General features: G+C 41.9%; 1 protein-coding gene across 1 annotated transcript; it reads right to left on the bottom strand.

Moving 5' to 3' along the window:
- Positions 1-15,237: 15,237 nt before the first annotated feature.
- LOC108710672 (asialoglycoprotein receptor 1-like) lies at positions 15,238-23,655 on the bottom strand. The gene is made up of 8 exons (XM_041587406.1): positions 23,534-23,655; positions 21,509-21,622; positions 21,258-21,347; positions 20,700-20,771; positions 20,240-20,320; positions 17,132-17,283; positions 16,764-16,870; positions 15,238-16,345 (listed from the first exon to the last, which is right to left on the bottom strand). Exons 1-8 carry the CDS (start codon positions 23,619-23,621, stop codon positions 16,201-16,203), a joined length of 849 nt encoding a protein of 282 aa, XP_041443340.1. The 5' UTR covers positions 23,622-23,655; the 3' UTR covers positions 15,238-16,200.
- Positions 23,656-24,110: the final 455 nt, after the last annotated feature.

Below are 24,110 nucleotides of genomic sequence, written 5' to 3'. Positions count from 1 at the left end.
GAGAGGGGGAATGAGTGATTCATTGGTGGGGAGGAAAGGAGATCTCACCATCAGCATAGGAAGGGGTTCTTTACTGTAAGGACAGTCAGGTTATGGGATTCCCTACCAAGAGAGGGGAATGAGTGATAGGGATGTAGCGAACGTCGGAAAAAAAGTTCGCGAACATATTCGCGAACTTGCGCAAAAACGCGAGCGGTTCGCGAACGGTTCGCGAACCCCATAGACTTCAATGGGAAGGCGAACTTTAACATCTAGAAAAGACATTTCTGGCCAGAAAAATGATTTTAAAGTTGTTTAAAGGGTGCAACGACCTGGACAGTGGCATGCCAGAGGGGGATCAAGGGCAAAAATGTATCTGAAAAATCTGCCTGTGTGTGCTTGGAAGAGATAGTGTAGGGGGAGAGCTGTTAGTGATTTCAGGGACAGATGATAGTAAGTTTGCTGGCTAGTAATCTGCTTGATACTGCTCTGTATTGGAGGGGACAGAAGTCTGCAGGGATTTGAGGGACATTTTAGCTTAGGTAGCTTTGCTGGCTAGTAATCTACTGTTCTCTTTAACAACTGCCATACGTTGACCTTGTAGGCATTGTTTGCCCAGTTTTTTTGGACGCAGCCACTGAAGCACAGTTGCCAGAAAAAATATGCCATATAAATGCTGAAAATAGTCATTTTTCGCCATACGTTGACCTTGTAGACATTGTTTGCCCAGTTTTTTTGGACGCAGCCACTGAAGCACAGTTGCCAGAAAAATTATGCCATATAAATGCTGAAAATATAAATTTTTTGGTTGCAGCCACTGAAGCACAGAGGCCAGAAAAATTATGCCATATAAATGCAGAAAATATGCATTTTTTTGGTCGCAGCCACTGAAGCACAGTTGACAGAAAAATTATGCCATATAAATGCTGAAAATATAAACTTTTTTGGTTGCAGCCACTGAAGCACAGAGGCCAGAAAAATTATGCCATATAAATGCAGAAAACATGCATTTTTTTGGTCGCAGCCACTGAAGCACAGTTGACAGAAAAATTATGCCATATAAATGCAGAAAATATGCATTTTTTTGGTTGCAGCCACTGAAGCACAGAGGCCAGAAAAATTATGCCATATAAATGCAGAAATATGCATTTTTTTGGATGCAGCCACTGAAGCACAGTTGCCAGAAAAAATATGCCATATAAATGCTGAAAATAGTCATTTTTTGCCATACGTTGACCTTGTAGACATTGTTTGCCCAGTTTTTTTGGTTGCAGCCACTGAAGCACAGAGGCCAGAAAAAATTAAACCAGTAGGGTTTGCACCCTAGTTTGTAACGGTGGCGGAGGGAGGGACAGCTGTGTGTGGAGTCATGAGGCTTGAAGAGAAGGACAGCTGCATAGAAGTCAGAACAAGTCTTCCGGCGTGCAGTAACCCTCCGAGATCCACCCCTCATTCATTTTAATAAAGGTCAGGTAATCGACACTTTTGTGACCTAGGCGAGTTCTCTTCTCAGTTACAATCCCTCCTGCTGCACTGAAGGTCCTTTCTGAGAGCACACTTGAGGCTGGGCAAGACAAGAGGTTCATGGCAAATTGTGACAGCTCTGGCCACAGATCAAGCCTGCGCACCCAGTAGTCCAGGGGTTCATCGCTCCTCAGAGTGTCGATATCTGCAGTTAATGCCAGGTAGTCCGCTACCTGCCGGTCGAGGCGTTCTTTGAGGGTGGATCCAGAAGGGTTGTGGCGCTGCCTTGGACAGAAAAACATTTGCATGTCTGACGTTACAGACTGGCCAAAGGGCTTTGTCCTTGCAGGTGTGCTCGTGGCAGGATTACTGGCACCTCTGCCCCTGGAATGTTGATGAGTTCCTGAAGTGACATCACCCTTAAAAGCATTGTACAACATGTTTTGCAGGCTGGTTTGTAAATGCCGCATCTTTTCGGACTTGTGGTATGTTGGTAACATTTCTGACACTTTATGCTTGTACTGAGGGTCTAGTAGCGTTGCGACCCAGTACAGGTCCTTCTCCTTAAGCCTCTTGATACGGGGGTCCTTCAACAGGCATGACAGCATGAAAGACCCCATTCTCACAAGGTTGGATGCAGAGCTATCCATCTCCGCTTCCTCATTATCAAGGACTGCATCATCCACGGTCTCCTCCCCCCAGCCACGTACAAGACCAGGGGTCCCCAAAAGGTCACCACTAGCCCCCTGGGAAGCCTGCTCCTGTTGGTCCTCCTCCTCCTCCTCCACAAAGCCACCTTCCTCCTCTGACTCCACTTCTGGCACCTCTCCCTGCGTTGCAGCAGGTGCCTGGGTTCGTTCTGGTGATTCCGACCAGAAATCGTGCGCTTCCAGCTCCTCGTCACGCTGGTCTACAGCCTCATCTGTCACTCGTCGCACGGCACGCTCCAGGAAGAAAGCGAAGGGTATTAGGTCGCTGATGGTGCCTTCGGTGCGACTGACCATATTTGTCACCTCTTCAAAAGGTCGCATGAGCCTGCAGGCATCGCGCATAAGCACCCAGTAACGGGGGAAAAAAATCCCCAGCTGTGCAGATCCAGTCCTACCACCCAGTTCAAAAAGGTACTCGTTGACGGCCCTTTGTTGTTGCAGCAGACGTTCCAACATAAGGAGCGTTGAATTCCAGCGAGTCTGGCTGTCAGAAATCAAACGCCTGACTGGCATGTTTGTAGCGCTGCTGAATGTCAGCAAGGCGTGCCATGGCTGTGTAGGAACGTCTGAAATGGGCCGACACCTTTCTGGACTGGGTGAGAACGTCCTGGAATCCTGGGTACTTGGAGACAAAACGTTGGACTATTAAATTTAACACATGTGCCATGCAGGGCACATGTGTTAAATTGCCTAGTCTCAACGCTGCCAACAGATTGCTTCCATTGTCACACACCACTTTTCCGATCTGCAGTTGGTGTGGGGTCAGCCACCGATCGGCCTGTGACTGCAGAGATGACAGGAGTACAGATCCGGTATGGTTTTTGCTTTCCAGGCACGTCATCCCCAAGACAGCGTGACAACGGCGTACCTGGCACGTCGAATAGCCTAGGGGGAGCTGGGGGTGCACAGGTGTGGAGGAGGAGAAGGAGGACCCAGCAGCAGAGTAAGAAGAAGAAGAAGACGAGGTAGAGAGCGATGGAGGAGTAGAGGTGGTGGCAGAACCGCGTGCAATCCGTGGCGGTGACACCAACTCCACTGTTGTTGTTGAGCTACCCATTCCCTGCTTCCCAGCCATTACCAAGTTCACCCAGTGGGCAGTGTAGGTGACATACCTGCCCTGACCATGCTTGGAGGACCATGCGTCAGTAGTCATATGGACCTTTGGCCCAACACTAAGTGACAGAGATGCGGTAACTTGGCTCTGCACATGTTGGTACAGGTGTGGTATTCCCTTTTTAGAAAAAAATTGCGGCTGGGTACCTTCCACTGCGGTGTCCCAATTGCTACAAATTTGCGGAAGGCCTCAGAGTCCACCAGCTGGTATGGTAAAAGCTGGCGGGCTAAGAGTGCAGACAAGCCAGCTGTCAGACGCCGGGCAAGGGGGTGACAGTCAGACATTGGCTTCTTACGCTCAAACATGGCCTTCACAGAAACTTGGCTGGTGGCAGATGACTGGGAATGGGAACAGGTGGTCAAGGTGGAAGGCGGAGTGGAGGGTGGTTCAGACGGGTCAAGGAGAGCAGAGGTAGAGCAGTAAGATGCTGGACCAGAAGGAGTGTGGCTTTTAGTTTGCCTGTTGCCTTTGAGGTGTTGCTCCCAAAGTGCTTTGTGCTTGCCGCTCATGTGCCTTCGCATAGAAGTTGTACCTATGTGGCTGTTGGGCTTACCAAGGCTCAGTTTCTGACTGCACTCATTGCAAATTACAATGCTTTTGTCAGAGGCACACACATTAAAAAATCCCACACTGCTGACTTTTTGGAAGTGTGCGATCTGGCGGTAACAGTAGAAGTTGGCGGAGTTGGCGGTATTGGCGGCAATGGCGGGTGCGTTGGCCGGCTGAACACAGGTGCCGATACATGTTGTTGCCCTGCTGATCCCTGCGGGCTGTCCTCCCTGCTTCTTCTAAGTCTTATTCTCCTACTGCCTCTCTGACTCTCCGTCTCTCCATCTGAACTACCCTCCTCTTGCTCTCTTCTACTAGGCACCCACAAAACATCAATCTCCTCATCATCATTCTCCTCAGATGCATCAATTTCTTCTGACACATCACAGAAGGAAGCAGCAGCGGGGACCTCCTCCTCATCACTCATTATGTCCATCTCTATCGTGTTCTCTGCCAGAATTAAATCTGGTGTAAGGTCCTCATCTCCTTCATCTTCTTCTGGCAATAATGGTTGCGCATTACTCAGTTCAAGAAACTCATTGGAAAATAACTCCTCTGACCCCAGTGAAGAAGGGCACCGGTGGTGGAGGAAGTGTTACGTGGGGTGGCCATAGCAGTGGAGGATGAGGAGGATGTTGTGGTAAAGTTTAGAAACGGTAGAGGATGGGGTGTGCTGTGTAAGCCAGTCAACTACCTCTTCAGCATTTGGGAGTTCAGGGTCATTGGCTTTTTAAAACTGGGCAATTTGCTAGGGCCACAGGATTGCATAGCAGCACGGCCCCTAGCACGGCCTCTGCGTGGCGGCCTGCCTTTGCCTGGCATTATTTTTAAAAAACAACACACAACAACAAAAACTCAGTTGGTTTTTCTGGAAAACGATAATACACACAGCTAGATGGCGGGTTGAAGAAAACACTGTGCAATAATGCCTACAAAGTCAACGTATACACTACTACAGCGGTGGATACGGATTACGTAAAATATATGAATGCTGCTTGAAAAAAAGTAACTCAAGTGGTTTTCTAGAGACGATAATATTATCAATATTTAGACAAAATGTGAACAAGGTCACACAGCTCGATGGCGGGTTGAAGAAAACAGTGTGCAAATAATGCCTACAAGGTCAACGTATACACTACTACAGCGGTGGATACGGATTACGTAAAATATATGAATGCTGCTTGAAAAAAAGTAACTCAAGTGGTTTTTCTAGAGACGATAATATTATCAATATTTAGACAAAATGTGAACAAGGTCACACAGCTCGATGGCGGGTTGAAGAAAACAGTGTGCAAATAATGCCTACAAGGTCAACGTATACACTACTACAGCGGTGGATACGGATTACGTAAAATATATGAATGCTGCTTGAAAAAAAGTAACTCAAGTGGTTTTTCTAGAGACGATAATATTATCAATATTTAGACAAAATGTGAACAAGCTCACACAGCTCGATGGCGGGTTGAAGAAAACACTGTGCAAATAATGCCTACAAGGTCAACGTATACACTACTACAGCGGTGGATACGGATTACGTAAAATATATGAATGCTGCTTGAAAAAAAGTAACTCAAGTGGTTTTCTAGAGACGATAATATTATCAATATTTAGACAAAATGTAAACAAGGTCACACAGCTCGATGGCGGGTTGAAGAAACAGTGTGCAAATAATGCCTACAAGGTCAACGTATACACTACTACAGCGGTGGATACGGATTACGTAAAATATATGAATGCTGCTTGAAAAAAAGTAACTCAAGTGGTTTTTCTAGAGACGATAATATTATCAATATTTAGACAAAATGTGAACAAGCTCACACAGCTCGATGGCGGGTTGAAGAAAACACTGTGCAAATAATGCCTACAAGGCCAACGTATACACTACTACAGCGGTGGATACGGATTACGTAAAATATATGAATGCTGCTTGAAAAAAGTGACTCCGGTGTTTTTTTCTGGAGACGGTAATATTATGGATATTTAGACAGAATGGGAACAAGGTCACACAGCTCGATGGCGGGTTGAAGAAAACAGTGTGCAAATAATGCCTACAAGGCCAACGTATACACTACTACACGGTGGATACGGATTACGTAAAATATATGAATGCTGCTTGAAAAAAGTGACTCCGGTGTTTTTTCTGGAGACGGTAATATTATGGATATTTAGACAGAATGGGAACAAGGTCACACAGCTCGATGGCGGGTTGAAGAAAACAGTGTGCAAATAATGCCTACAAGGTCAACGTATACACTACTACAGCGGTGGATACGGATTACGTAAAATATATGAATGCTGCTTGAAAAAAAGTAACTCAAGTGTTTTTCTAGAGACGATAATATTATCAATATTTAGACAAAATGTGAACAAGGTCACACAGCTCGATGGCGGGTTGAAGAAAACAGTGTGCAATAATGCCTACAAGGTCAACGTATACACTACTACAGCGGTGGATACGGATTACGTAAAATATATGAATGCTGCTTGAAAAAAGTAACTCAAGTGGTTTTTCAGAGACGATAATATTATCAATATTTAGACAAAATGTGAACAAGCTCACACAGCTCGATGGCGGGTTGAAGAAAACACTGTGCAAATAATGCCTACAAGGCCAACGTATACACTACTACAGCGGTGGATACGGATTACGTAAAATATATGAATGCTGCTTGAAAAAAGTGACTCCGGTGTTTTTTCTGGAGACGGTAATATTATGGATATTTAGAAAGAATGGGAACAAGGTCACACAGCTCGATGGCGGGTTGAAGAAAACAGTGTGCAAATAATGCCTACAAGGCCAACGTATACACTACTACAGCGGTGGATACGGATTACGTAAAATATATGAATGCTGCTTGAAAAAAGTGACTCCGGTGTTTTTTCTGGAGACGGTAATATTATGGATATTTAGACAGAATGGGAACAAGGTCACACAGCTCGATGGCGGGTTGAAGAAAACAGTGTGCAAATAATGCCTACAAGGCCAACGTATACACTACTACAGCGGTGGATACGGATTACGTAAAATATATGAATGCTGCTTGAAAAAAGTGACTCCGGTGTTTTTTCTGGAGACGGTAATATTATGGATATTTAGACAGAATGGGAACAAGGTCACACAGCTCGATGGCGGGTTGAAGAAAACAGTGTGCAAATAATGCCTACAAGGCCAACGTATACACTACTACAGCGGTGGATACGGATTACGTAAAATATATTATGGCTGCTTGAAAAAAGTGACTCCGGTGTTTTTTCTGGAGACGGTAATATTATGGATATTTAGACAGAATGTGAACAAGGTCACACAGCTCGATGGCGGGTTGAAGAAAACAGTGTGCAAATAATGCCTACAGGGCAAATAATGCCTAAAAGGTCAACTTATACACTACTACAGCGGTAGTAAAATAAAAAAAAGTAAAATAAAAAAAAAATGAATATTAAAAAAAAAAAATTAAAGTTGGTGCTGCTGAACTACTAGGAGCAGCAGATTAGCACACCAGTCCCACTCCCCAACACTGCTAGACTAATAGCACTGGGCTCTTATAGTAGTAGTAGTAGTAGTAGTAGTAAAACAACAAAAAATAAATAAAAGCAGTCCTTACAAGGACTACTGTTATTGCAGCAGTCAGCAGATGAGATCAGAAGCAGGACAGCTGCCCACTGCAGCTACATACAGAGCACTGCAGTAGAAGGTAGATTACTAGCCAGCAAAGCTACCTAAGCTTAAATGTCCCTCAAACCCCTGCAGACTTCTGTCCCTCCAATAACAGAGCAGTATCAAAACGATTACTAGCCAGCAAACTTTCAACTGTCCCTGAAATCACTAACAGGCAGCAGCTCTCTCCCTACACTATCTCTTCAGCACACACAGGCAGAGTGAAAAAACGCTGCAGGGCTTCGGTTTTTATAGGGAAGGGGAGTGGTCCAGGGGAGAGCTTCCTGATTGGCTGCCATGTACCTGCTGGTCTGGGGTGAGAGGGCAAAAAAAAGCGCCAACAATGGCGAACCCAAAATGGCGAACGTCGCGCGACGTTCGCGAACTTCCGGCGAGCGCGAACACCCGATGTTCGCGCGAACAAGTTCGCCGGCGAACAGTTCGCGACATCTCTAATGAGTGATTCATTGGTGGGGAGGAAAGGAGATCTCACCATCAGCATAGGAAGGGGTTCTTTACTGTAAGGACAGTCAGGTTATGGGATTCCCTACCAAGAGAGGGGGAATGAGTGATTCATTGGTGGGAAGGAAAGGAGATCTCACCATCAGCATAGGAAGGGGTTCTTTACTGTAAGGGCAGTCAGGTTATGGAATCCATTACATGTGGAAATGATACAATGAATCGGGTCCAGACATGAATTTCCTTTATGAGGTTGGGCCATTGGGTGGAAACATTCATTAGTACAAGTGGGGTCAGATGTGGAGTTTTGGGAGACTTTTGTGTGGGGCCCAGCAGTGACACCTGTGAGTGTATTTTGCACAGGCAGTGAGCGACTCATGACATAAAGTAGCAGGTGCTGAGGTTGGTTGGACTGTTGTGTAATGAAGTGATTGTACAATTCTCCCAGTGCTTTAATCACACTCCCGGCACCTTCTCCTTTTCCTCCTCAGCTCAGACAATAATAATTACTGGAAACCACATCCCGGAAAGTCATTGTTATGTGATAAATCTTTCTTCAGCCAATCCGTGTTGCGGGAATCTGCGGCGTGAGTTTTGGTGCAATGGGAAACACGTAACTGAGATGATTCCACAATCACATTCCCTGAGGGGCTGCTGTACAGCACGACACATACACCTGCACTTTGTATCACTCCGAAAAGTGTCAGCTCTTCATCCATCTGGACTGCAAGAGGTAAAGGAAGGGTTGCAGGAGCTACAATTAAGGGAAGGGATGCTGGGAGTACAGGCAAGGAAAGGGTAGCTGGGAGTACAGGTAAGGGAAGGGTTACTGGGAGTACAGGTAAGGGAAGGGTAGCTGGGAGTACAGGTAAGGGAAGGGTAGCTGGGAGTACAGGTAAGGGAAGAGTTGCAAGGGCTACAATTAAGGGAAGGGTAGCTGGGAGTACAGGTAAGGGAAGGGTAGCTGGGAGTACAGGTAAGGGAAGAGTTGCAAGGGCTACAAATAAGGGAGGGCTAGCTTGGAGTACAGGTGAGGAAAGGGTTACAGGAGCTACAATTAAGGAAAGGGTTCCTGGGAGTACAGGTAAGGGTTGCAGGGGGTACAGTTAAGGGAAAGGGTGCAGGGAGTTGCAAGTTGTGCTGGTAAGGGGAGGATTAAAACACTGTTATGTCTATGGGACAAAGGACATAAAAAACTAATTTTCTTGATGGATTCAGCTGCCTGTCAGTCACAGGTGGGATGAAGGGACGTCCCGTTGCACTCACTATTACTCCCTGTACTTGTCTGGAATTACAGTGAAGCTGCAGGGAAGGGAATTATTCCCAGTGACTCCGGACCAGGAACAGGGCTGGGGGGGGGCACATTGTACGTAAACTCCCTGCTCCCTGGTCTCTCCCTCGCACTCAGCTTCCTTCACTCTCTCTGTGTAATTAGTTCTAATTACTTCCGTAATGATGAAGTCACAGGGCCGGAGGGTTTGCAGCAGTCGGGTGTAAAAGTCGTGACACTGGAGAGAATTATTCACTAGTGCAAGTGCCAGAGTTCAATTACCTGACACTTACAGCTCAATCCACTTACTACTGGATCAGAGACAATGAATGGTCAGCAGTTGGACGAGCTGACACTCAGCTGAATTGGGCTGTGGAATGAAACCCCCCAATGGCTGTACTGGGTCACTCTGTGATTGGCACATAGGGGCATAATCATTAGGATACAGTTATATTAACCACGGCCCCCCAAACACTTCAATCTCTGTTATATAATCCCCCCAGTTTGTAGCCAAAAGCATCTGCCCATTGGGAAACATAGAAGGATTTAGGGACTGGGGTGTGAGGGGACATCGGCCCAGGGTGCTACTGCCAAATCGAATGTTTCCGTGGCTGTTCCCTAATAGTCAGACACACAATGTTATTGGGGCTCATGAAACGTAATAGACCCCCTATGATTTGTATCAATCCCCGAGTCTGACATTATCTGCTCCCCGAGTCTGACATTATCTGCTCCCCGAGTCTGACATTATCTGCTCCCCGAGTCTGACATTATCTGCTCCCCGAGTCTGACATTATCTGCTCCCCGAGTCTGACATTATCTGCTCCCCAAGTCCGACATTATCTGCTCCCCGAGTCTGACATTATCTGCTCCCCGAGTCTAACATTATCTGCTCCCCGAGTCTGACATTATCTGCTCCTCGAGTCTGACATTATCTGCTCCCCGAGTCTGACATTATCTGCTCTCCAAGTCCGACATTATCTGCTCCCCGAGTCTGACATTATCTGCTCCCCGAGTCTGACATTATCTGCTCCCCGAGTCTGACATTATCTGCTCCCCGAGTCTGACATTATCTGCTCCCCGAGTCTGACATTATCTGCTCCCCGAGTCTGACATTATCTGCTCCCCAAGTCCGACATTATCTGCTCCCCGAGTCTGACATTATCTGCTCCCCAAGTCCGACATTATCTGCTCCCCGAGTCTGACATTATCTGCTCCCCAAGTCCGACATTATCTGCTCCCCGAGTCTGACATTATCTGCTCCCCGAGTCTAACATTATCTGCTCCCCAAGTCTGACATTATCTGCTCCCCAAGTCTGACATTATCTGCTCCCCGAGTCTGACATTATCTGCTCCCCGAGTCTGACATTATCTGCTCCCCGAGTCTGACATTATCTGCTCCCCGAGTCTGACATTATCTGCTCCCCGAGTCTGACATTATCTGCTCCCCGAGTCCGACATTATCTGCTCCCCGAGTCTGACATTATCTGCTCCCCGAGTCTAACATTATCTGCTCCCCGAGTCTGACATTATCTGCTCCCGAGTCTGACATTATCTGCTCCCCAAGTCCGACATTATCTGCTCCCCGAGTCTGACATTATCTGCTCCCCGAGTCTAACATTATCTGCTCCCCGAGTCTGACATTATCTGCTCCCCGAGTCTGACATTATCTGCTCCCCGAGTCTGACATTATCTGCTCTCCAAGTCCGACATTATCTGCTCCCCGAGTCTGACATTATCTGCTCCCCGAGTCTAACATTATCTGCTCCCCAAGTCTGACATTATCTGCTCCCCAAGTCTGACATTATCTGCTCCCCGAGTCTGACATTATCTGCTCCCCGAGTCTGACATTATCTGCTCCCCGAGTCTGACATTATCTGCTCCCCGAGTCTGACATTATCTGCTCCCCGAGTCTGACATTATCTGCTCCCCAAGTCCGACATTATCTGCTCCCCGAGTCTGACATTATCTGCTCCCCGAGTCTAACATTATCTGCTCCCCGAGTCTGACATTATCTGCTCCCCGAGTCTGACATTATCTGCTCCCCGAGTCTGACATTATCTGCTCTCCAAGTCCGACATTATCTGCTCCCCGAGTCTGACATTATCTGCTCCCCGAGTCTAACATTATCTGCTCCCCAAGTCTGACATTATCTGCTCCCCAAGTCTGACATTATCTGCTCCCCGAGTCTGACATTATCTGCTCCCCGAGTCTGACATTATCTGCTCCCCGAGTCTGACATTATCTGCTCCCCAAGTCTGACATTATCTGCTCCCCAAGTCTGACATTATCTGCTCCCCAAGTCTGACATTATCTGCTCCCCAAGTCTGACATTATCTGCTCCCCAAGTCTGACATTATCTGCTCCCCGAGTCTGACATTATCTGCTCCCCGAGTCTGACATTATCTGCTCCCCGAGTCTGACATTATCTGCTCCCCGAGTCTGACATTATCTGCTCCCCGAGTCTGACATTATCTGCTCCCCAAGTCTGACATTATCTGCTCCCCGAGTCTGACATTATCTGCTCCCCAAGTCCGACATTATCTGCTCCCCGAGTCTGACATTATCTGCTCCCCGAGTCTAACATTATCTGCTCCCCGAGTCTGACATTATCTGCTCCCCGAGTCTGACATTATCTGCTCCCCGAGTCTGACATTATCTGCTCTCCAAGTCCGACATTATCTGCTCCCCGAGTCTGACATTATCTGCTCCCCGAGTCTAACATTATCTGCTCCCCAAGTCTGACATTATCTGCTCCCCAAGTCTGACATTATCTGCTCCCCGAGTCTGACATTATCTGCTCCCCGAGTCTGACATTATCTGCTCCCCGAGTCTGACATTATCTGCTCCCCAAGTCTGACATTATCTGCTCCCCAAGTCTGACATTATCTGCTCCCCAAGTCTGACATTATCTGCTCCCCAAGTCTGACATTATCTGCTCCCCAAGTCTGACATTATCTGCTCCCCGAGTCTGACATTATCTGCTCCCCGAGTCTGACATTATCTGCTCCCCGAGTCTGACATTATCTGCTCCCCGAGTCTGACATTATCTGCACTGGCAGTTGGACCAGTGGCTGGATCCCTCCTGTACTGTAGGTGTCATTCACTAATGATTTTTGGGGTGTCCAAGGCTGAGGGGAGACTGGGTTCAGCAAGACCCAACTGGGATCAGAATTGGTTTTACCCAAACCTTCTATTGGCAACAGGAACATTGGATTTAACAGAATTTTCTATCACAAATTGACAAAATGCTTTAAATTGCGTCATGACTGGTCAGACATTTCCGGTGTTTCACAAGAAACGCAGAACCGTTGTGGTTTCAAATGGGTTTTATTACGTTTTCATTAGACAATGATTGAAAAATGACAATATTACATTTGTAACTATCGACAAAACACATTTTATACAAAATCTGAGTAACAGAATCATCTCTCTCCCCGTCACACAAGATAGAATTTCACTACAATTTCATTTACAATAAAACATAAAAAATTAGTCTTTTTTTCATGGATTTATGACTTTGTTTCATTAACTGAGCAGCTTTTAATATAACATTTCAGTATTTCTAATTTTTAGATCTTTATCTTGTCTTCATCCTATAGACAAAGATTTTTTTAACTAACAATTGAGCAAGATTTGATTTAATCCAATGGGAAATAAAGTGAATTTTCTAGGTGAAAATTATTTTCAAATTCATTAGTAATGTCATATTTTTAATTTGAGTTTTAAGTTGAGTAATTTAGAGTTTAATTGTAACTTGAAGGGACAGATTTATCAACACTGAAATTCAATTTTTTACCACAATTCAAGTTTTTTGAGGCAAAAATTAGGAATTTCTGAAACTCAAGCTTTTAATTTTTATCAAGCGGAAAAAAGCCTTTACATTTTTTGCATCTAAAACCTGTCAAACCCATGTAGATATGGAAGTCAGTCAGTGTTATCAAAATTCAATTAGAGTTTTTGAAACAAATTTGAAATTTGTCAGACTGATTGATGATGAAGAGAAGAATGCAATTTTCTTGCATCCAAGTTGTTTTTTTAGGTGATATATCCATTATTTTTGAGTTCTTTGTTGAAAAAAGTCAAGCTTTTCAATTTTTTTAATGAGAAAAATACTCATAAATTAAAATTTTCATAAATCTGATTTCTGGTTGCAAACTCAGGAATGATACTCGATTTCCCCACATTGAGAGATTCTTGGGGGGCAAAACAATACATTTTGAAAATGTATTTTTATGAGAAACTGACCAAATTGTAGAATCAGAGACTTTTTTAAAATATATTTTATGGAAATGCAGATATAGGGGTCCATTTATTAAACCTCGATTTTTTTTCTGGTCAGGGTTTTTAGGGGGAAAACTCGAATTTTTAGAGATTTATCATACTGCAAAGTTGCTAAAAATCCAAATCCAAAAATACTCCATCTGAATAATTCGATAAAGTCTGGGTTTTTCAATAATCTGAAAAAGTCAGCAAAAGTGTGATAAAATCAGGTTTTTGGAGCATCAAATCGTTTGATAAGAACTGACGCTCAGTTTTGTTGCCTTGATTTTTCTGAGAAAAATTAGTGATCGATTTGTGGAAGGGAGTTTGGAGGGCTTCGATTTAATAAAAGAAAACTAGGCTTAAACTGAGTTTAAGTAAATCAGCCCCATAAAAGCATTGATCTAGCCAATTTTTTTGTTAAAATACCATATAGAGAGTAAGAGGGTTATTTACAAAAACTCATATTAATTACATTTTTTTATTAAAACAAAGTCAACCTGACTCCCATCCACAAATTTAATTCATTTATCAATAATTCTTCTCATAAAAGCCTTGGTGAAAAAACGGCGCAACAGACGTGTGCGTCAATTAATATTGTACGATTGACGCTCTGAAAACTTGTCTTTATCGGATTATGGGACGAAAACTCTGATTATCCAGCCCAGATCACGATGTCAAGAAACAACGTCATGTCCATCTGCCATTGACTTCTTCATGATCTCGACAGGCTTGACACGTTATGTGATTTTAAGATCTTTTTGGATTCTGATTTTTACCAGCTTTTGATATAATATATCTCTGAAGATTAAAGTGTTTTTTTCCCTCTAAAAATGTAAGTTTTCCACTTTAAAAGAAAAATTTGAGGTTTCATAATGGGGCTCCGAAAAGTTTTTTCTCTGCAGATTTTTGGAGACGGTGGGAGATGATGATTTGAAAGAAAAAATTTGAGGAACTCCGTAAATAATTTAGTTGGTTCTTCAATTAGTTGTAAAATAGATTTGTATCTGTTGATAGTTTATTTATTGCCAAGAGGTTTTTTTCCTAAATCAGTGTTAGTTGGACATAAATCAGTCTCCTGTTTCCCCTGTTTCTGGATCGAATAAATTCGAATTTTTAGAGATTTATCATACTGCAAAGTTGCTAAAAATCCAAATCCAAAAATACTCCATCTGAATAATTCGATAAAGTCTGGGTTTTTCAATAATCTGAAAAAGTCAGCAAAAGTGTGATAAAATCAAGTTTTTGGAGCATCAAATCGTTTGATAAGAACTGACGCTCAGTTTTGTTGCTCTGATTTTTCTGAGAAAAATCAGTGATCGATTTGTGGTAGGGAGTTTGTACGGCTTTGTTTTAATAAAAGAAAACTAGACTTAAACTGAGTTTTAGTAAATCAGCCCCATAAAAGCCTTTTTATTAAAACAAAGTCAACCTGACTCCCATCCACAAATTGAATTCATTTATCAATAATTCTTCTCATAAAATCCTTGGTGAAAAAACGGCGCAACAGACATGTGCGTCAATTAATATTGTACGATTGAAGCTCTGAAAACTTGTCTTTATCGGATTATGGGACGAAAACTCTGATTATCCAGCCCAGATCACGATGTCAAGAAACAACTTCATGTCCATCTGCCATTGACTTCTTCATTATGTGATTCTGAGATCTTTTTGGATTCTGATTTTTACCAGCTTTTGATATAATATATCTCTAAAGATTAAAGTGTTTTTTTTTCCCTCTTAAAATGTAAGGTTTCATAATGGGGCCCCGAAAAGTTTTTTCTCTGCAGATTTTTGGAGACGGTGGGAGATGATGATTTGGAAGAAAAAATTTGAGGAACTCCGTAAATTATTTAGTTGGTTCTTCAATTAGTTGTAAATTAGATTTGTATCTGTGATGTTTATTTATTGCCAAGAGGTTTTTTTCCTAAATCAGTGTTAGTTGGACATAAATCAGTCTCCTGTTTCCCCTGTTTCTGGATCTAATATGGGTCTTGTTTGAGAATTACTGCTTTTAGCCTCAGAAAGAAAGATTTTGGAAAAGGAGAATTGGATAATTTCAGTAATAAATTCCATCTTATAACAGTATCTCTCCATAGCTGCTTTCTTTTTATAACTGAATGTTGGTCCTTCCATTTTTTCTGAAGAGAAGAAAAAGTATTTCCTTCAGATTCTAATATTTTTTCTAAATCAAGTCCAAGGAACTTCCCTTTCTCTGACTTTGAAAAAAAATATACCTCCCTTTGGTTTCTACAGAAAATTGCCTGCTTTTAGCTGCCGATTTTTAAAAATTCAAATTTTTGAGATCTTTGCACTTAATAAATCTGGACTATTTGAGTTTCGGAAACCCAAATTTGAATACTCCATTGCTCTACGGCTTTTTTCTATGCGGTTCAAGCCTAGAAACTAAGGAACTACAGAATTGCCTCCTTAATCATCTGAATAAGGCAAAAAGCAAGCAAAGTAGTAACATTTCTCAAGGCCTGACTTTTTTTGATACGTTTAGCTCCCATTAAATATTTAGAGAAGTTTACTGAATTCTAAATATAGGGTTTATACAAAGAGAAATATAGACTGGCACTATTACTGAATATTGTTCTCTTGGTGGCTCTAAATACACAGAATATTTGCAATTCCCCTGCTGGATGAAAGTCTGCAGGTTTGCCATGAGTTTCTCCATCTCTTGGTTGGTATCTACTCTACCTTCCAGCTGTCCAGCAGTTGATGGCCTCTTTGCTCATATGGCCTTTTCGCATATAAACCTGTATCGGCGGGAGCAGTGGTCATCATTCCATCGGCCGTTATAATGAAGGTGAGCGCAGTCCTCTCCACCACCCAGCCCATGGCCAAAATGATTATCCGGTTGGTCTGGGATCCAGAACCTGAAGAATATGAGCATGAAACACAGATGTTTTAAAAATGATGGATCTTTTACTTATCATGGGAATTGGTTCATCAGTTAGAAGAATGGTTGAAGTGAGTGGTAAGAAGAACTGCACACAAGATGGGAGTACAAGGTCCATCAGATACAAGGGAGTCTTGGAATTGGCCACATTATTGACACCACAAGCATCAGGGCTCCATTTTGATACAAATTGACTATATTTTTTTATTTCCAATGTGCCTGTAATCGTCTGGCTTGGGGTAGTATGACCCAATGTGGCCTGATGAAGGATCTCAACCATGCAAGAATACACTTGGCCTTAAGCAACCAAAGGAATATATGTGAACAACAGTGTTAGAAGCATTATTTATCACCCTTTATGCAGCTCTTGCCACACAGATATTGCATTTACTCACTTGGGAGAAGTATTATAAGGCGTTCCATCCGACCATTTCCACTCCCCATCTGAATCTGTGAGGCCAATCCAAGTGAACTGAGTTTTCGCTATGCCAAAAACATAGTTCTAGGGAAAAACAGGATCATCATTTAGTTGCTTAGAGCAACTTACATAATAGATGAACTTCCCAGCACATAGTTCTAGGGAAAAACAGGATAATCATTTAGTTGCTTAGAACAACTTACATAATAGATGAACTTCCCAGCACAGGGGCCTATTAGCGGAAACCAAACCTCAAGTTAATTACATTCCCCCCTCTCATTCCCTAACTATCCTCAGTTTTTCAGTTAATTATTGTTCCATTATATTTTCAAGTCTGATACGTACCTGTTCATCTTCATTATTGATCACTACCATATGAGAATTGAACCCTTCACATCGTGTTTTAGCTTCTTCCCAGGGATATCCTGATTTGGAGACATAATAACAGCTGAGGGTAAAGCGATGCCAGTCCACTGGGCAGACGGGATCCTGGGAACCTGGAAGTAAAATTGGGAGTAATTACTCTCTATGGGACCAGATTTTGGTTATTGCAACTCATCTGACCAAACAGCAATAAGTATCCATCATGTCCATACATGGTTTGGAGCAACAAGGTCTAGTGGACTGTGACACTTTGGGCAGATTTCGTTTTGGTGTTTTGTTGATCTGGGGGGTTTCCTGGGTGGGCTTGGGGCAGCAGAATATTTCCTATACCAAAGTTGGCCTGGTCACCCTTTTAGACCCAAAGAAATATGGCAGCAGAATATGGATAGGGCTGTTGAAACTCCAGCTTCCTAATTAATACTGTGAAAATTAAAGAGTATAGTCACACCCGAGACATCATGGAATGGAAGGGTCACACACAGTGATGATCACAATGGTATTAGCTGGGCAAGGGCACACCATTGACTGAATACACCTTAATATTTCAGAGAATTCAATTTTCAGATACCTCCTAGCCACCATGTCTTGTGTTTGATATTCTCAATCTATTTTCTGTACCAATGCCCTCATAACATATATTACTCCTCATTAATGTGTATCAGAACTCATTTAATCATATTGTAGCACATTTGACTTTCCACAGCCGTAACAAAACATTTTCCAGAATCACTCTGTAAACCTTCAACCCTTTACTCTTGATATAAAGAACGTTATGGCTGTCACTTAGCAATGTTCTGTCGTAGTCAACATTGTCCAAGTCTTAATGGTTTCTTTATGAACCACTGACTTTTTTTTACTTTATATTCGAAAACTTTGGTCATTGTATCATTGGAAAATAAATGGTACATGAAATGCCTTAGAGTTGGCCTTCAAGAACCAGGGAAATCTACTTTTAGTACCTAAGTAAGTTTCATATCCTAAGACTCGTTACCCATTGATTAGAAAACATCGTACCATTAAATTGCATCTTTTATACTCGGTCAACCAGTTTCCCCAGCGTCCCCAGAACCTTTTGCATATCATTCTGTAAAGTGCCTGTCACAGAGGGACACCAGTCATCTGTAATACCCCATTTAGTGTTGTCAACCCCAATAGTGGAACTAGGCACCCAGTATGTCATTACGGTAAATTCTTTATTCAATTCAGAATACAGTTTTTCTCCCCAAACACCCAAATAATCTACCCAGTTGAATGTTACCTCAAAGTCTCCAAACATTATAAATGTGCAACCTCTCTGTGTTTCCATAGAAGTTACTTCAACGTGAAGTTTATATCAAATTCCCCACTGATTCCCATTCCCATCATAACCTGCCTGTGGTTACCCCAGTGTCTTCAACAGACAAGTCTGGGTAGTTTGTTACCTATGGAAAAGGAACCCTGAAAATTCTTCATAGATGCCTCAAGCTCAGAAAGCTTCTCCATCAGTCTGGTGTCTGGGGGAAATACAGGAACATTCATCCAAATATCATCATGACAATATCAGTACAATGCAGTTAGGGAGGCAGCCAGGTGATTAGACTTGGTTTCCAGCAGACTCAGTTGAGGCACCAAGGAACATGGTTCCCACACGCAGCCAAGTGTAGGAATAACATGGAAACCAATTTGGTATATCAGTAGTAAAAAGGTAAAGGTTGAGAACCTTGGTCCTCTATATAGTGGAGATAAATTGTCTCCAGGGACATTGAAAAGGCAAATGTGCTCCATAATGTATATATGAGGTTACCAAGCCCCCCCCACCCTCCTCCACCACCAGGAGGGGTCAAACAGACCCAGACCAGGCTAATCTTGTTGAAATATGAAGGTGACCACAAAATCGATAACGTTTTCTTTCTTATTCACTAACTTCAGTATCACAGTAACTATAAGAGCTGTAGGAGAATATCTGCCAGCATTAATGTACTGCATATCCAGGCATTTCAGGACATGCCCAAATTTACTGGGAAAGCTTAATTACAACATGTGCTGGAATGTCGAAACTCAGTTGTGCAATGATTTGGTGCTAAATTTCACCCTGTTTGAGCAAGCCAGAACTGGAGGCAAAATAAAGATGTTTATAGTCGATGCTTATTTGTGGCCTTGGTACCCCTGGAACTATAGCAGGGTGACACCCCAATGTTTCTATATATCTGTAACCTTGTTATGAGCTAAGAGGGCCCAGTCTGAAGGTCAGTTAGGGGGAGATTTGGGGTGAGTGCTTATTTGTACCCTGGGTACCCCTGGAACTATAGCAGGGTGACACCCCAATGTTTCTATATATCTGTAACCTTGTTATGAGCTAAGGGGGCCCAGTCTGAAGGTCAGTTAGGGGGAGATTTGGGGTGAGTGCTTATTTGTACCCTGGGTACCCCTGGAACTATAGCAGGGTGACACCCCAATGTTTCTATATATCTGTAACCTTGTTATGAGCTAAGGGGGCCCAGTCTGAAGGTCAGTTAGGGGGAGATTTGGGGTGAGTGTTTATTTGTACCCTGGGTACCCCTGGAACTATAGCAGGGTGACACCCCAATGTTTCTATATATCTGTAACCTTGTTATGAGCTAAGGGGCCCAGTCTTAAGGCCAGTTAGGGGGAGATTTGGGGTGAGTGATTATTTGTAACAAAGTATCTGTAACAAAATTGTTACAGGAGCCCCAATCAAATCTTGGCGCTTAAGCTCTTTCTATAATTTACATTTAGACAAAATTAACATCTACAAAGCTCCAGGGCTTTGAATAAACTCAATGTTACTCTGAATTCAGTTTTTGTCAGGTTGGTATTTCTTACTGTTTTAGACTTTCTTTGATTTTGTATCAGGACATTGGTGAAATTGATACAATTCTGGTATTAAAATCCAGTATACATGGTAATTATAACCCTATAAGTCTGTAGTGAGCAAGTTCTTAGAAGGATTGAATGCCTTTCAATAGAATGCCCTTTAAATTGTCAGAGCTTTATATAACTGCATTTATTTAAAGTGGTCCATTTTATATAATTGTGTATTTTTACCCATTTCGTCACTGGATATCTTACCATTAAGTTGCAATTTGTGCACCCGGTCAATCAATCTTCCGAGCGTACCAAGGACTTTCTGCATGTCACTCTGTAATGAGCCTGAACAAAATCCTCAGTAAGTGGTTACCCCAATTCCCCACAGTAGAGTCTTCCACATGTACTATTTAATATTTGCAAGCAATACAATCCTCCATAGTTTACCAGCCTGTTTGGAGCGAAGCTGCTTCACCCAGTTTCCAACAACCCATAGCATTTATGCCTATTTCTGTATATAGAATATCATCTACTTCTGTTTCTATCACTTTCTTATATCTCATTAATTATCTCTGGTCCTTGATCTCAGTTTGCTTGGATCCACATGAATTTGTTTTGAATTTCCTTGGTTTACTCACTATTCATCTCCAACCCCAATCCAGCTTCCCATATCAAGTCATTCATTTCATTTTCCCCCAAAAAACAAAGCCAGTCATGTACTTACCTATAGAAAGGTCATTCTGAATCTTCTTCACTGATGTTTCAAGATCTGTAATCTTCTCCATCAGTCTGGTACCTGAGGGAGATACAAACAGGATCATCTTGGGTAGATTTGTTGCTAGAGCAGCACCATAGTTACCTGTTATTTTAAAAGGACACCAATAGTCCTGACAGAGAGAAGAGCAGAGCCTCATGAAACCCAAACACAGAGATGAATTGGAATGATTAGTTAGGATATCATATCATACAAGGTACATCAAAGACCTATAATCTTGTGGAGCTCCATCAAAGAGTTTGTTTGGAAAACAGGACTTAGGACATGACATGTGGCCAGCTCAAAGTTTCTCCAGTTCACCAGTGTAAAATCCGATTTTTTATTGAGATCATAGAGTCATAATTACCAAGAGTATCTGCTGCTATTTGGAATTTGAGGCCAAATGTGGTAAAGATAAGAAAACAGCTTGGACAATGCCCCAACCCCAAGACATGAGAGCCTGAGTTAGAAAGGGAGGAGCAACACCCATTTCCAAACACCTTCTTATCTTATCTTATCTTATCTTACCTTCCTGAGTTATCTGGGATACTTGGGTCTTCACACTGACACTGAAGTTGCCAAGCTGGTACTCAAAGCTTCTATCCTTTACTTCTGGCTCTGTAGAAAATAAAGACTCACTGCTGATGAATACAATATGCAATACAGGTCAATCTTTGTATTACTCTATCATTGCAACGATAAAACCAATTTTGGTGAGTGTGTCCGCTACATTTATATGGACCAGTGACTATGGTGTTTGACATACGAACAAGACTCACTTTGTAAATGCACAATGAGGGTGATGATGACAATAAGGAGAACAGCACAGAAGCAGCAGAATCCATAGAGGAGTCGTGAAGAGTGTGAGGTTGCCCAACTCTGCATCTTGTAGGCTGTAGGATGTAGACAGTTAAAGGAGAGCTCAAGACAAGGTTTTTTTTTTTAAGTATAAAAATGTCTTTGAACAGTAATAACATTAACAACTGACAGAAGACGATGTTGTTTCTCTGGATGGTCTAAGCAGGGAGCACAACAGAAGACCTACATCATGGTTATAAAGAGTCTAGTATAGGAAACATTTAAGTGAGAAGGGGGACCTACACTGGTTAAGATGGTTAAGAGTTCTTTGTTATGGTTGTGGGGACACACAGCAAGTAGTGTAGAAGACCTCCATGAATGTTAAATGGTTGAACTTCCCAGGAAGGAGGATAGGAAACCTTTGCCTCATAACATGCAATATAGAAAACTTTACAAGGATTTGATAGAGAACCTTTTCAAAGAAAACCATTGGGGGTCTTCAAAAGGATTATATAGGGGACACTGGAGGATCATGACAGCAGATTGTCCCAAAAAACCTGGGTCCCCATAAAAACTAACCCATATCTCAATCCTCGCCACATACTTTGCAGGGAAAACTGTAACCCAGTTATATTCTGTACATACACCTGTTCCCTCCATGTTTCATATAATTGAATTAGTTGCCCCAACAACAGTAACACCCCAACATCAGCTCCTCTTCCAATAGGGACAGTCAGAACATGTGGACCGATGACTGGATCCCAAGCAAATATAATGGAGATTGGGTAACATGGGTGCTTGGTGCTACCATTTTTTTTTTTATATACATATTTTTATTCATCTTTCATTATAGAAAAACAAGCACTTTACAAGATGAAATTTAAACACAAAATAATCAAATTAACTATAAATCCTAATAATACAAATACCATAAGCATGAATCAATAGCACTGAGATTAATCATCAAGATTATCAAGTCATATTATAGGTATAACAACCAATAGGCTAGAATATGATAACATATTATTAATTATCTATGGAACAGTTAAGAATATTGAATCTAATGTTTGAAAGAATATTTTCCATTTGGATATAAATTTAAAGCAATTCTGTATATTTTCAACTCTGTAACTAATTGCCTCATTAGTGTAAAGAGTTTTTAACTCTAATAAAACCTCCTTTAAAGAAGGCAAATATTTTTCAATCCATTTTTTAAATGGATTTATAAAGTTCAGCTACGAGCTGAAGCCAATACCAACTTTATAAATCTTGAGATGTGGACTATAGAGTTAGTCAACCCAAATTGGGCATCTTGAGGTGTAATCTTGGAATTTAAAATATTGCTTAGGTAATTTTCAATATCTGTCCAAAAATGTTTAATTTCTCCACATTCCCAAAGAAGATGGAAAGAGTTTGGAGAAGGATATTCACATTTTGGCCAGATACTGAGGAATTTTGTATTCTAAGATTTAAAATGAAACCCTTTGTATGCTAGATGAATTCATTTATTGTTTTGTTCCCACCACACTTCAGATAAAATTATCTTATCAAAACTATTAATAGAACTATGTAAATCAACAGCTTTAACTTCCTTTTGTAAATAGATGGACTACTTTTTTTTGCAGTTAATTAGGCTTAAAATCCATGTTGTTCCATAAAACTGAACGAATGGATCTGAATATCAATATATGTATTTGTTGAAAAAGGAAGATAATAAAGAATTCTAAGAAATTAAAATATCCTTCATGCCCAGTTTGGTGCTACAATTAACTATTACACTGTATTTACACTGACTATCAATGGTTCTGAAAGGAATACTAAATGTATAACTAATGTATTATTAACACACAATTCATAGAATACCATTGACAGTACATCTTTAAGTTACTTCTACATAATTCAAATAATGTTTATGAAAATAATAATAATTTAGTACCCCCATGAGTTCGAGAGACCCCGATTATTTAAGCAGAACCCCTTTTTTCAGCAGTTTCAGCTGACGCTACCTTTCATGGCAGAACCAGTTGTCTTGCTGACAGTTGACGATGTTTCCTCTTCCTGCAGACACTGAAGGTCCTGATATTCCTTTGACATTATCCTGGGGAAATCCTACAATTATACAGAGAAGAACTAATCTGATAACGTCTGATAACCACCCCCCACACTCCAACTCCAGCTCCAACTCCATTGTATCAGAACTGACAATTTATGGAAAGCCAAACTGCCCTTTTTCTATATGATTACTTTCATTACATATGTTACATTGGCTTCTAGTTGTTCCAACAGAAGGAAAAAATCCAATGTGAGCTGGTTTACATTTCTCCTGAGAGTAAAGAAAATCCCACCAATCCCTGAGTCAGTATCTACTGAGCATGATATGAGCTGTATACATACCAATGCAGAGAGTCTATCATGTAGTCATTATCTACAATAATACAGAAGCTTTATAATATGGGCAAACCAAAAATACAAACCATTAGACCCTACAATACTCAACACGCACCCTCCACATGTTCCTCTCTGTATTACATCCATCCCAGTTATCATCATGTAATATATGGGGGTTCCATATCCATTATAGAA

The sequence above is a fragment of the Xenopus laevis genome, chromosome 3L (assembly GCF_017654675.1).
Source record: "Xenopus laevis strain J_2021 chromosome 3L, Xenopus_laevis_v10.1, whole genome shotgun sequence".
Lineage (NCBI taxonomy): Eukaryota > Metazoa > Chordata > Amphibia > Anura > Pipidae > Xenopus > Xenopus laevis.
This window is presented reverse-complemented; position numbering and strand designations above follow the sequence as displayed.

What these genes read in the sequence shown, in the direction of transcription:
- LOC108710672 (XM_041587406.1), bottom strand. Translation starts at nt 23,621, where the DNA reads ATGTCAAAGGAATATCAGGACCTTCAGTGTCTGCAGGAAGAGGAAACA. An exon ending in AACTGGTTCTGCCATGAAAG is followed by an intron (nt 21,623 to 23,533) that starts GTAGCGTCAGCT and finishes TACATCCTACAG; the next exon opens with CCTACAAGATGCAGAGTTGG. An exon ending in CCTCATTGTGCATTTACAAA is followed by an intron (nt 21,348 to 21,508) that starts GTGAGTCTTGTT and finishes TATTTTCTACAG; the next exon opens with AGCCAGAAGTAAAGGATAGA.